This window comes from Arabidopsis lyrata, assembly GCF_000004255.2.
Source record: "Arabidopsis lyrata subsp. lyrata unplaced genomic scaffold ARALYscaffold_6, whole genome shotgun sequence".
NCBI lineage: Eukaryota > Viridiplantae > Streptophyta > Magnoliopsida > Brassicales > Brassicaceae > Arabidopsis > Arabidopsis lyrata.
The window spans coordinates 22,694,141-22,708,169 of NW_003302550.1; the positions used below are offsets into that span (position 1 = coordinate 22,694,141).

The 14,029-nt window shown below is 38.8% G+C and overlaps 3 protein-coding genes across 3 annotated transcripts; 2 read left to right on the forward strand and 1 right to left on the reverse strand.

Moving 5' to 3' along the window:
• Positions 1-367: 367 nt before the first annotated feature.
• LOC110227231 (uncharacterized protein At4g04775-like) lies at positions 368-1,003 on the reverse strand. The gene is made up of 2 exons (XM_021020827.1): positions 738-1,003; positions 368-673 (listed from the first exon to the last, which is right to left on the reverse strand). The coding sequence occupies exons 1-2, from the start codon at positions 909-911 to the stop codon at positions 383-385; spliced, it is 465 nt and encodes a 154-aa protein (XP_020876486.1). The 5' UTR covers positions 912-1,003; the 3' UTR covers positions 368-382.
• A 1,628-nt stretch (positions 1,004-2,631) lies between these two features.
• Positions 2,632-5,033, forward strand: LOC9308791 (L-type lectin-domain containing receptor kinase VII.1). The gene has a single exon (XM_002872676.2). It carries the CDS (start codon positions 2,820-2,822, stop codon positions 4,863-4,865), a length of 2,046 nt encoding a protein of 681 aa, XP_002872722.1. The 5' UTR covers positions 2,632-2,819; the 3' UTR covers positions 4,866-5,033.
• A 2,667-nt stretch (positions 5,034-7,700) lies between these two features.
• Positions 7,701-13,986, forward strand: LOC9310893 (callose synthase 11). Its single transcript, XM_021020685.1, is given in 5 exon segments — positions 7,701-8,818; positions 8,920-11,576; positions 11,578-13,222; positions 13,304-13,535; positions 13,622-13,986. Coding segments are annotated over 3 exon segments (5,301 nt in total). The 5' UTR covers positions 7,701-7,807; the 3' UTR covers positions 13,211-13,222; positions 13,304-13,535; positions 13,622-13,986.
• Positions 13,987-14,029: the final 43 nt, after the last annotated feature.

The window sequence follows — 14,029 nt, forward strand, 5'->3', positions numbered from 1 at the left end:
AGGTGTTGGATGGGTCTAGTTTTTATTTTCCATCTGATTTAACGGCTATGTAACTTTTGTTATCCATCTAATTAAGACTTAGCGGCTATGAACTTTTGGTTTGAATTGTCAGACATGATTGAACCAATTTAAGCATTTAAGGAATCCATTTTGGTCTCAGTTTTGGCTATTTTCTCTTTGTTTAGTGATAATGAAGCACAAGAACTAGATACAAATAACAAGTACAACAACAGGCACAAGACTCCAAATTTTGTTTTCATTACACTAACATAATCATGCTTGATACAAACAGACAACAAGCACAACAATTCAAATATGAGAAAACAACAACAAGAACAGAGACCAAACTACATACCAAGAACAACAAGCCAATACACTCGTCTCAACCTATCATCTTACTCAAACCAAGCATGATCATACAACCTACAATGACAGCAATCGACATTTTCTTCATGCTTGATTTGAAATCCAAGAGTTCTTCTTCTACCCTCTCAAAAATCTCTTTCTCTAGCTTCATTTGCATCCTCTCAAAAACTATCTTCTGGTGATCCATAGTCTCTGTTGTAATCTGGGACATGCTTTGTTCAAGTGCAGACGTTCTTACAGCCAATCTCTCTATCTCATCTAACAATGCTTCGTCAACCCACTTGAAGGTGTGGTTATCATCGATAAGCTACAGAGAACAGAGAAATAAAATCAAAATTTGTTACAAACAACCCAAATATCTATCACATTACCTTATGTGATGCAGCGTAAGCACAACGATAGTAACGACGGTATGGATTTGCAGCTGACTTTGAAATGATCGCCGAGATACTAGCTCCACACCAACAGATCTTCGGCACACCCACAATTCTTCTTCTATGTCCGCCATTTGATGCTCCACTCGTAGCTCCGGATGAATTGCTCATATTCGAGCTCAGAATTATGTTTAAGATTGAAATCGAAGATGATGAAGAGGAAAAATCGAAACTAGGGTTCTTAGATTTCTAAATTTGGGGATTCTGGGATTTGTTTCGGGTTGTTATAACTGGAATCAGATTTCAATTCGGTTTATTCTACTGGGTATTGGTTTGGCATCGGTTTGGTACAGTAAACCAGGAATAAACCACGAAATTCGAAATTTTGGAGATGGAGGTGTCGAACTTTTGATTTGGGGTGACACATGAGCGTAACTTTGAATCTGTGTGGACAGCGATCGAGGTCCGAATTCTGTGTAGTTGTGATACTATGTGAAACTTCTTAGGGGGACACATGTCGCTTTCCCTAATTGTAATGACTACTCCAATTCTTCTTTTTCATTTAAATCAAACATGTAGAAGTAGAATACTTGATTTGTGGCTAGTATATTTCATGGGTCACCATCCAAGTTCAAAGCAAAGTAATGTTTGTTATTGAAATTAAAAAAAAAAAAAAAAAAAAAAAAACAGAATCTACTGTCCATAAATTTATTGTTTTTCAAAATTTTGTAAGACTTCAATTAATAGATTTATGCTCCATTGAAACATCAATAATTCATCATGATAATTCTTATACGACCAATGGAATTTCTTTTATAATATTTTAGACGTAGACGATATGTTATGGCGACTCTCATGTCGTTTGAATTTACATATTAGATTTTGAGTTTGTGAAAAATATAATTAAGTTAAAAATTGGGTCCACCCACACACTCCACACTATTCGAAGGTCATGAAAAGGGACTTTCTCATGTTTGATAATTGATATGATTATGATCCTTGACATTATAAAAATTCAACGCATCTCGATATAAATAGCTGCCATATTTTGATTTTTCTATTAGTCAAACTCACATTTGATCCTTATCTAAAATTTCCAACGTCATAACTTGAGATTAGTCCAACTGACTCAAGCGAAAGGTTTCAAACTCTTGCTACTTGGTTCAGATTCATTCAGCAGTAATTTCACTATCTTCGATGGGTATTGGTCTTTGCTTCATTTGAGTTTCAAAAATCTTTGACTACTTCTCACATTACTTTCATTCATCTTTTTGTACTATAATCTGTACGTAACTTTCGAATGATATATATGGTGAATGAATAAAGTAATATTTAGAAGAAGAATAAAAATATAGTGGTGGAAATTGAGTGGTTACTGGTTAGATATATTTTTTATCAATACGAAGAAATGGTGGTATTCATATGTCACGTCTTGATTAACAGCCAAAAATTATTCCAAAAAAGTCGCATACTAAAATATGTAATATACTAGGAAAATAATAATTACACAGTATATCTATTACACACAATGCAATCGATATTTTTCTTTAGTAAGAAACTCTCAAGTCTCAAATCTTCCCTCTGTATTAAACTGTACTAATACAACAATGAGACCAAATATTTCAAATTACAAACCCAAATCCAAAAAGTCATAAAGTTTGACTGGAAAAAAAAAACACTAATTGTAGACTAATAAAATCAAACCTTTTATGAAAGCTTTTAAACAAATGTCATTATTTATCAAACCCCAAATATGATAATTAATTCTTTTAGTATCAATTTGTAACCTATGTTAATACTACAATAACACGCTGCTCTCTGTATTATTAACTCATTAATACGTATATGTGACGAGACCAAAAGTACAAAAGTCCAAAGTACAAACTCAAATCCCAAAAAGTCACAAACTTTGACAAAAAAACAGTAAACAGAGAATAAAAAAAAAAATCAAACCTTTGCCTCAAGCTTCCAACTTTCCTTTCAACAACTGTCTTCATTGCCTCTTTATCCCCAAAATTATGACAACAAACCTCACGCGTAGCTTCTTCTTCGTCTTCGTCTTCGTCTTCTTCCTCTACAATGAAAGCTCTTCTCTTTCTTCTCACCCTTTTCCTCATCCTTCCAAACCCAATTTCAGCCATTGATTTCGTCTTCAACGGCTTCAATGACTCTTCATCTAATGTCTCCCTCTTCGGGATCGCAACAATCGAATCAAAAATCCTAACTTTAACAAACCAAACATCGTTTGCAACTGGTCGTGCTCTATACAGCAAAATCATCAGGACAAAAGATCCAATCACTTCCTCTGTTTTACCTTTCTCTACTTCTTTCATCTTCACCATGGCTCCTTTTAAGAACACGCTTCCTGGTCACGGCATCGTCTTCCTCTTCGCACCCACCACTGGAATCAACGGTTCTAGCTCTGCTCAACACTTAGGTCTCTTCAATTTGACTAATAATGGTAACCCTAGTAATCACATCTTTGGAGTTGAGTTTGATGTTTTTGCTAATCAAGAATTTAGCGACATCGATGCTAATCATGTCGGAATTGATGTTAATTCACTTCATTCAGTCTATTCGAACACTTCTGGTTATTGGTCTGATAATGGAGAGTTTAAGCCATTGAAGCTTAACGATGGAAGAAATTATCAAGTTTGGATTGATTATAGAGATTTTATAGTTAATGTTACTATGCAAGTTGCTGGTAAGATTAGACCTAAGACTCCTTTGCTTACTACGTCTTTGAATCTCTCTGGTGTTGTGGAAGATGAGATGTTTGTTGGATTCACTGCAGCTACAGGGAGATTGGTTCAGAGTCATAAGATTTTAGCTTGGAGTTTTAGTAATTCGAATTTCTCTTTGAGTGATAGTTTGATCACTACTGGTTTGCCTTCGTTTGTTTTGCCTAAGGATTCGATTCTTAAAGCTAAATGGTTTGTTTTTGTGTTGGCATTGATCTGTTTCTTGGTTGTTGCGGTTGTGGGTTTGGTTTTGTTTGCTGTGGTGAGAAAGAGATTGGAGAAGGCGAGGAAGAGAGCGTTGATGGAGGATTGGGAAATGGAGTATTGGCCTCATCGGATTCCGTATGAGGAGATTGAATCCGGGACTAAGGGGTTTGATGAGAAGAATGTGATTGGGATTGGTGGGAATGGGAAAGTGTATAAAGGTTTGTTACAAGGAGGAGGTGTGGAAGTTGCGGTTAAGCGGATTTCGCAGGAGAGTAGCGACGGGATGAGGGAGTTTGTAGCTGAGATCTCGAGTCTTGGGCGGTTAAAGCACCGGAATCTAGTTTCTTTAAGAGGTTGGTGTAAGAAGGAGATTGGTACTTTCATGCTGATATATGATTACATGGAGAATGGAAGTTTAGACCGATGGATATTCGAAAATGATCAGAAGAAAAGTACGCTTAGCTGTGAAGAGAGGATTCGGATTTTAAAAGGTGTAGCTTCAGGAATATTGTATTTGCATGAAGGATGGGAATCTAAGGTTTTACATAGAGACATTAAAGCGAGCAATGTGTTGCTTGACCGGGATATGATACCAAGGCTTAGTGATTTTGGGTTAGCTCGGGTTCATGGACACGAGCAAGCGGTTAGGACCACGAGAGTGGTTGGTACAGCTGGCTATTTGGCTCCTGAAGTGGTTAAGACTGGGCGTGCATCGACACAAACCGATGTTTTTGCTTACGGGATACTGGTTCTTGAAGTAATGTGTGGGAGAAGACCTATTGAAGAAGGGAAGAAACCGTTAATGGATTGGGTTTGGGGATTAATGGAAAGAGGTGAGATTCTAAATGGGCTCGATCCACAGATGATGATGACACAAGCCATTGATGAAGCTGAAAGAGTTTTGCAGCTTGGATTGCTTTGCGCACATCCTGATCCGGCCAAGAGACCTTCGATGAGACAAGTGGTTCAAGTGTTTGAAGGTGACAAAGCTGAGATATTTGAAGCGGACAGTAGTGAAGATGTTGAATCATGGATGTTGAAGAAGATGGGATCTGGGGGAAACTCGCTAGAGTTTTGGTATGGAAGCTCATCACACCCAACGATAGAACAGATTAGACTTCAGTCTTTGTCTGTGTCTCTTTCGTCTTGGAACAGCTCAATTTTAGAAGGGAGGTGATCATGAATTCATGATGAACAAAAGGCTTAAGGAACCTCAAGAATGTAGTTATTTTTGTGGTTTTTACTTTGTTACTTGTTTTGTACATATACGGTTTTGTAAACGCATTTCATTATACATGTATTGTAAGATTTTTTTTTTGTGAAATTTGATTTCAATTTATTTATATTTTAAGAGAAATACTTATTAGAAATCAACATACCATAAAGTAAATAATAATACTAATAAAGTAAATACATAGATTACTATAAAACATTTTTACTAAGATAGGATTTATGTTCTTAAGTATTGAACATGAGAAACATGTTTTGATGTTCTTAAGTATTGAAATAAAAGTAGTATGTTTGAGGAAAAACGTTCTATTTCCCCCCGAAAACTATCGTATTTGGCCAGATAAAGCCCGATCTTTGACCTCTGTCTATATACCCATGAAATGGAAGTTAAAATGTTTATTTCCCCACCAATTGAAAGTTCGAGAGCTTAATGTCCATGAATCCTGGTTTCGTCGGTTTAGTACGTATAACCTACTTTTAACCAGATTAAACCCGTTGACAACCCGATTTAACCGAATACATTTAATTTAATTAATTGTATAATATTTTTGGGCAATTTTTATTGAATAATTAAGAAAATAAAAAAGAAAACACGATGGCTTTCTTCTTCGGTGAACGGTGATGTCGATGCCGGTGATGGTGGCTATAGATGTATTTTGCAGCGGCTCCCCTCTTCTTCTTATTCCTCCTCTCCGCCCTGATCTGCTTCACTATTGGAGCTTCATCGGCTTTGATTAAACCCGAATCGAGACCATCCGACATTATCCCATCCAAATTGAAAATTCATCACTGAATCCGCCATTGTCGGCTTGATGGTTTGTGTTGATTCTTTTCTGGGTTTTGTAATTTGTTTCCCGATTGATTTTAAGATGAGAAATCGAACAAACAGAGAGACAATTCAATACAGAGATGTTGATTTGGGGTAATTAGATTGTTGCAATTGAACAAGTTTATCTTCAACCGATTTAACCGATTTGGTTTCGATTTGCTGCGCCATTAGAGTCGCAGCGATGATATTAGCTCTGGAAAAATTTGCTGAAGAAGAAGAAGTTGGGTCGGTTGGGTTTTGTCGGGTTGGATTTGTGGTTAATTAGTTGAAATTGTTGGTTCTAATTAGGTTTAATTGGTTAAAGGATCGGTTTGGTATACAGTAAACCAATTAAACCCAGCGCTGTGGGGTTTTAAATCTCGAACTTAGGATTCATGGACATTAAGCTCTCGAACTTTCAATTGGTGGGGAAATAAACATTTAACTTCCGTTTCATGGGTATATAGACAGAGGTCAAAGATCGGGCTTTATCTGGCCAGATACGATAGTTCTCGGGGGGAAATATACCGTTTTTCCTATGTTTGATCAACAAATAAAAGATTACTATAAAACATTTTTACTAAAATAAGATTTATATCCTAATGCGGTTAGGTTTAAGTGGTAGAGGGATGTTTTGGTCCTATGCTATCAGATCAAAATTCGAATCTAAGCTATTAGTATTATCGGATCCAAATTTGAAACTAAGGTGATATAGTTGAAAATGACTCATTTAAGCTTCATGATTCCATAACAAATATTATTCAAAATTGTGTACATGATCTAAGGACATTAAGCGATAAAGTATAGGTTTTTGTTGTAAGAAAACAAACATTCTGACATGGTCTAATTTGCATATTAATATAACCATATTATATAAAATTTCCCAACTGTCACGAGTCCCATGTAATCAATTATTACTATAAGTCTATAATGCATATTGTTGCCAGAGAGGCAGAGCCGGCCCTAAGCATGTGCTTGTGGCCCCAAATGAATATATATTTTATCGGCCCTTTTATTTTGTGTAAGTCTTATTAGTCTAGTGGTAAGGGACTTTAGAAGTTAATGAGAGATCTTCAGTTCGATACTTACCCCCCATCTGTTGGTCCTAAATTTTTTTGGGCTTGTGGCCCTTACAATTCCTGCGCCGGCTCTGCAGAGAGGTATATTTAAAAAGCTTTTCATCTTTGGGAAAAGCATAAAGTTATGTTCATGAATCTTATAGTAATGTTTTAAAGATAGTCCTTCACAAAACAAGACAAATTAAACGACACAAAGATTCGATGTTGCGGTGTCCTAAAAAGTTCTCTTTATTTGGAGTGTCAAAATCCAACTAAGAACGTGATTCTTTATTTTGTTTTCCTCAAACGCTTTTTAGTTCGACTGTGAAACTTATAATGTCACAACACCGTGAAATTAGCAATAGAGTTTTGTTCATTACGTTCTAAATATCATGATTATCTTAAAGATTAAAAGATACTTACATGTCAAAAGGGCCATCACTTTTCATAATTTAATTCATAAGCACACCATCACTAGTTTAAAGATAATATCATAAATTCATAATAATGCCTTTCTCAGTTTAGCCTTAATCCTAGCTAATGCGTGTCGTTTTGACGAATTCATTAATACGTTGCCGTTTTCAGTGCCCACGAGCATAATATAACGGATATAATGCTATCTTGTCTTGTTTCTCTCTCGATTTCAGAGATTCGCTCGAGTTTCTGACACGAGTGTACTCGCACGTGTCTCATCACTACACTAACCCTACACGTCTCCCTTTCGTGGACGCTCCGTTTGCTTAATCTTCACCGTCAGATCACATCTCAGATAGAAGCCTTTACTCAATCGAACGGTCATTAGCTCATGGAGCATGTATTATTATACGACGACACACACATCGTTATCTCTCTTTTGATTTTTTAGGTGATACCATTATTTAGTTATTATCTTTATGCACAGTTTCGTACTTTCGTTTCGTCACTGTCTTTGAAACTTAAAAGAAAAGAGAAGAAAAAGAAAGAAAAAAAAAAAGATGAAATAATTTTGAAAAAGATTCTAAGTAAAGAAACCGTTAGCCGGCGATGAGAAGGCAGCGGCCATCGGTAGCCACCGCGCGTGATGCGCCGTCTCTGGAGGTATACAATATAATTCCAATTCATGATTTTTTAACGGAACATCCGTCGCTGCGTTACCCGGAGGTTAGAGCGGCGGCGGCGGCGCTTAGAATAGTCGGAGATCTTCCGAAACCTCCGTTTGCTGATTTCACACCACGCATGGACTTGATGGACTGGCTTGGTCTTCTCTTTGGTTTTCAAATTGATAACGTTCGGAATCAGCGAGAGAATCTCGTCCTCCACTTAGCTAACTCTCAAATGCGGCTTCAACCTCCGCCACGTCATCCCGACGGTCTCGATCCCACTGTTCTCCGGCGATTTCGGAAGAAGCTGCTTCGTAATTATACAAATTGGTGCTCGTTCCTCGGAGTGAGGTGCCACGTCACCAGCCCTACCCAAAGCCGTCATCAAACGAACGCCGTTTTGAACCTCCGCCGTGAGCTTCTCTATGTTGCTCTCTATCTATTGATTTGGGGAGAATCTGCCAATCTTCGGTTCATGCCTGAGTGTCTGTGTTACATTTTTCATCACATGGCTATGGAACTCAATAAAGTTCTCGGTGGAGAGTTTGATGATATGACCGGAATGCCTTACTGGCCTTCCTTCTCCGGCGATTGTGCTTTCCTAAAGAGCGTGGTCATGCCTATTTATAAGACGATTAAGACGGAGGTTGAGAGTAGCAACAATGGGACGAAGCCACACTCTGCTTGGAGAAATTACGACGACATTAATGAGTATTTCTGGAGTAAGAGAGCCTTGAAGAGCCTTAAATGGCCTCTTGATTACACCAGTAATTTCTTTGATACTACACCTAAAAGCAGTAGAGTGGGGAAGACTGGATTTGTGGAGCAGAGATCATTCTGGAATGTATATCGAAGTTTTGATCGGTTATGGATTTTATTGCTTCTCTACTTGCAGGCAGCTATCATTGTTGCTACTAGTGATGTTAAGTTTCCTTGGCAAGACCGTGATGTAGAGGTCTAAAAGCTTCTCCTTTGTTTAAATCTATATACCATATAAGAGTGTTGAGTTGTGTGTGTTGGTATATAAAAGAGACTATCCGTTTTTTCTACTTGTAGGTTGCATTGTTGACTGTTTTCATCTCCTGGGCGGGCTTGAGGTTGCTCCAGTCTGTGCTCGATGCTAGTACTCAGTACAGTTTGGTGAGCAGAGAAACTTACTGGCTTTTCATCAGATTGATTTTGAAGTTCGTGGTGGCTGTGGCATGGACAGTTTTGTTTTCGGTCTTCTATGCGAGGATTTGGAGCCAGAAAAATAAGGATGGTGTATGGTCTCGAGCTGCAAACGAGAGGATTGTCACGTTTCTCAAGGTAGTTTTCGTGTATATTATACCTGAGTTATTAGCTCTTGTACTCTTTATTGTTCCTTGGATAAGGAACTGGGTCGAGGAGCTGAATCTTGGAGTTGTGTACTTTCTGACATGGTGGTTCTATAGCAAAACTTTTGTTGGTCGTGGGATGAGGGAAGGCCTAGTGGACAATGTTAAATATACAATCTTTTGGATTATTGTATTGGCCACTAAATTCATATTTAGTTACTACTTACAAATTAGGCCTCTAATTGCTCCGACCAGGGCACTACTGAACCTTAAGAATGCGACGTACAATTGGCATGAGTTTTTTGGTAGCACTCACAGGATAGCAGTAGGGATGCTCTGGCTCCCTGTTATTTTGATTTACCTGATGGATTTGCAAATTTGGTACTCGATCTACTCATCCTTTGTAGGTGCAACAATTGGTCTGTTTTCTCACTTGGGGGAGATCCGGAACATTGATCAATTGAGACTTCGATTTCAGTTTTTTTCAAGTGCTATGCAGTTTAATCTTAAACCTGAAGAGCATCTCCTGAGTCCTAAAGCAACAATGCTTAAGAAGGCTCGTGATGCTATACACAGGCTGAAATTGCGATATGGAATTGGTCAGCCTTTCAACAAGATCGAATCCAGTCAGGTTGAAGCAACTTGGTTTGCCCTGATTTGGAATGAGATAATCCTCACATTTAGGGAGGAAGACCTTATCAGTGATAGGGAGGTTGAGCTGCTCGAGTTGCCGCCTAATTGTTGGAATATTCGGGTTATCCGTTGGCCGTGTTTCCTCCTTTGCAATGAGCTTCTACTTGCGCTAAGTCAGGCAAACGAGCTCTGTGACGCTCCTGATCACTGGCTTTGGTCGAAAATCTGTAGCAGTGAGTACAGGCGTTGTGCTGTTATGGAAGCTTTTGATAGCATCAAATTTGTGATTCTTAGAATTGTTAAAAATGGCACAGAGGAAGAATCCATACTGAACAGGTTGTTTATGGAGATTGATGAAAATGTGGAAAACGAAAAGATAACTGAAGTATATAAGCTGACAGTAGTACTCCGGATTCATGACAAGCTAATAGCACTTCTTGAGCGTCTGATGGACCCAGAAAAGAAAGTATTCAGGATCGTGAATTTACTGCAAGCTCTGTATGAACTCTGCGCATGGGAATTTCCAAAAACTAGGAGGAGCACTGCGCAGTTAAGGCAGCTTGGCTTGGCGCCCATTAGTTTGGATGCAGATACTGAATTGCTGTTTGTCAATGCCATTAATCTCCCTCCTCTTGATGATGTTGTCTTTTATAGGCAGATACGGCGGGTCCATACAATTCTTACTTCTAGAGATCCAATGCATAATGTGCCCAAGAATATCGAGGCCAGAGAGCGTCTTGCTTTCTTTAGCAACTCTCTCTTTATGAATATGCCCCAGGCTCCCAGTGTAGAAAAGATGATGGCTTTCAGCGTGTTGACTCCATACTATGACGAAGAAGTGATGTATCGACAAGAAATGCTTCGAGCTGAGAATGAGGATGGAATTTCCACCCTATTCTACCTTCAAAAAATTTATGAAGATGAATGGGTGAATTTTGTGGAGCGGATGCGTAGAGAGGGAGCAGAGAATGAGAATGACATATGGTCAAAGAAGGTTAGAGATCTTCGCCTCTGGGCTTCATATAGGGGACAGACATTGTCCAGAACAGTGCGAGGGATGATGTATTATTATAGTGCCTTGAAGAAACTTGCCTTTCTTGATTCTGCTTCTGAAATGGACATCAGGATGGGAACTCAGATTGCTCCTGAGCCACGCCGTTCTTACTACACAAATGATGGTGGGGATAACACACTGCAGCCAACACCTTCTCAGGAAATTAGCAGAATGGCTAGTGGTATAACCCATTTGCTTAAAGGGTCTGAGTATGGGAGTGCAATGATGAAATTCACATATGTTGTGGCGTGCCAAGTTTATGGACAACATAAAGCAAGAGGGGACCATAGAGCTGAGGAGATTCTGTTCCTGATGAAAAATCATGAGGCCCTTCGTATTGCATATGTTGATGAGGTCGACTTGGGAAGGGAGGTCGAGTACTACTCGGTTCTTGTGAAATTTGATCAACATCTTCAAAGAGAGGTGGAGATCTATCGTATCAGACTGCCAGGCCCCTTGAAGCTTGGCGAGGGAAAACCAGAAAACCAAAACCATGCTCTAATCTTTACACGAGGAGATGCGATACAGACCATTGATATGAATCAAGATAACCATTTTGAGGAGGCTCTTAAGATGAGGAACTTGTTGGAATCATTCAAGACTTACTATGGCATTAGGAAGCCTACTATTCTTGGAGTCCGTGAGAAAGTTTTCACTGGTTCAGTTTCTTCACTCGCATGGTTCATGTCTGCTCAGGAAACAAGTTTTGTACCTTAGGAAGCGTGTTCTTGCCAACCCACTGAAAGTGAGGATGCACTATGGTCATCCGGATGTATTTGATCGGTTTTGGTTTGTGCCCCGTGGTGGAATTAGCAAGGCCTCAAGAGTTATAAATATCAGTGAGGATATATTTGCTGGATTCAATTGCACTTTAAGAGGTGGGAACGTGACACACCATGAATACATTCAGGTAGGCAAAGGAAGGGATGTGGGTTTGAATCAGATCTCTATGTTTGAAGCCAAGGTAGCTAGTGGTAATGGTGAGCAAGCATTGAGCAGAGACGTTTACAGGTTAGGTCACAGGCTGGACTTTTTTAGAATGCTCTCTTTCTTCTACACAACGGTTGGCTACTACTTCAACACAATGTTGATAGTATTTACTGTTTATGCATTCCTGTGGGGTCGGCTTTACCTAGCACTTAGTGGTGTTGAGAAAATAGCAAAGGATAGGAGTAGCAGCAATGAAGCTCTTGGTGCAATCTTGAATCAGCAATTTATTATTCAACTAGGACTTTTCACTGCACTTCCAATGATTCTTGAAAATTCACTGGAGCGTGGGTTTCTTCCAGCTATATGGGACTTCATAACAATGCAGCTGCAACTTGCATCGTTTTTCTACACGTTTTCCCTGGGAACTCGAACCCATTACTTTGGTCGGACTATACTCCATGGTGGAGCCAAGTATCGTGCCACTGGAAGAGGGTTCGTGGTGGAGCATAAGAAATTTGCTGAGAACTACAGATTGTATGCTCGAACTCATTTCATCAAGGCTATCGAGCTCGCGATTATTCTGTTGGTATATGCAGCTTATAGCCCGTTGGCTAAGAGTTCAATTGTTTACATACTGATGACGATTTCGAGCTGGTTCCTTATTACATCTTGGATTATTTCTCCATTTCTGTTTAACCCTTCTGGTTTCGATTGGCTTAAAACAGTGAATGATTTTGACGATTTCATTGCATGGCTATGGTCTAGAGGCGGGTTGTTTACAAAAGCAGATCAGAGTTGGTTTACGTGGTGGAATGAGGAACAAGAGCATCTGAAAACAACCGGAGTGTGGGGAAAACTGCTTGAGATTATACTTGATCTTCGGTTCTTCTTTTTCCAGTACAGTATTGTGTACCATCTTCGCATTGCAGAGAATCGGACCAGCATTGGTGTATACTTGGTTTCTTGGGGATGCATCATCGGGATTACTGCGATATACATCACAACAATCTATGCTCAGAAAAGATATTCTGTCAAGGAGCATATTAAATATCGATTCATTCAGTTCTTAGTAATTGTCCTCACGGTTCTTGTGGTCGTGATGATGCTGCAGTTCACTAAACTTACAGTTGTTGATTTGTTGATAAGTCTCTTGGCTTTTGTTCCCACAGGCTGGGGATTGATTTCCATAGCTCAAGTACTGAAACCGTTTCTGTTATCAACAGTGGTTTGGGACACAGTAATCTCTGTTGCTCGCTTTTACGACCTTTTCTTTGGGCTGATAGTTATGGCTCCAGTTGCATTGCTTTCATGGTTGCCCGGTTTTCAGAATATGCAAACACGGATTTTGTTCAATGAAGCTTTTAGCAGAGGGTTACAGATTTCTATCATTCTCGCTGGCAAAAAATCCACTTGAAGCAAATATTGGGTATGGATCAGATCTTTATTATATGTTACTGATTACTCTCAAGTACATCCATTAATAAGATTGATTTCATCATATTTGCAGGGTTCTTAAATTTGTTGAATATTAACTGGTCTGAGAAGGTTGGACGATATCCTTTTCTCTGGCAAAAAAGTTTCGCTTGAAGCAGCTTACGGTAGCCTGGTTTAATATCCTCCTCCACCGTTTTGTGGCACTGCACCAGGTTACGAACTTACGATAGCCCGGCTTTTCCTCACGGTGGTTGGCATTTTGGAGTTGATTATTTGACCTTGGTTTGGCGTGTTTATAAACATAGGTATGTATCTATCTTCATTTGCTTTGGTTACTGATTTTATTTTTCAAGACAATACACGATTAATACATAATTCTGTCATATTTCAGGGTTCTTGATTTGTTGAGAGATGGTAATATGACGGAGCCTAATAATGACGGTATGCTTCACACTGCACCGGTTGTTTGTGTCTTGTACAGATTTGACTCATGCATTTGTTAGAAGACTCTTGCTTTAACTCTTATGCACATAGTTTGCTTGTGGAGTGAGATCTTTTGATGTCTTTCACTTTTTTTTTTTTGTTAAGAGTTTCTCAAATCGTTTGTCGATGTTTTGATTCAGATTTATTGCTTAATTCAAGAGTCTCGTAATTACGAAGCATTGTAAGTAAGTTAGTGGGGAAAATCACGATAGAAAAAGCTTTGTAGAAATCATATCACAATTCACAAATATTGAATCAAGAATGGTTTTAACTTTCACAACCCAGAAAAAGTGATAACGTTGACAATAGTCAAGAG

What these genes read in the sequence shown, in the direction of transcription:
- LOC9308791 (XM_002872676.2), top strand. Translation starts at nt 2,820, where the DNA reads ATGAAAGCTCTTCTCTTTCTTCTCACCCTTTTCCTCATCCTTCCAAAC.
- LOC110227231 (XM_021020827.1), bottom strand. Translation starts at nt 911, where the DNA reads ATGAGCAATTCATCCGGAGCTACGAGTGGAGCATCAAATGGCGGACAT. An exon ending in CTTACGCTGCATCACATAAG is followed by an intron (nt 674 to 737) that starts GTAATGTGATAG and finishes TGTTCTCTGTAG; the next exon opens with CTTATCGATGATAACCACAC.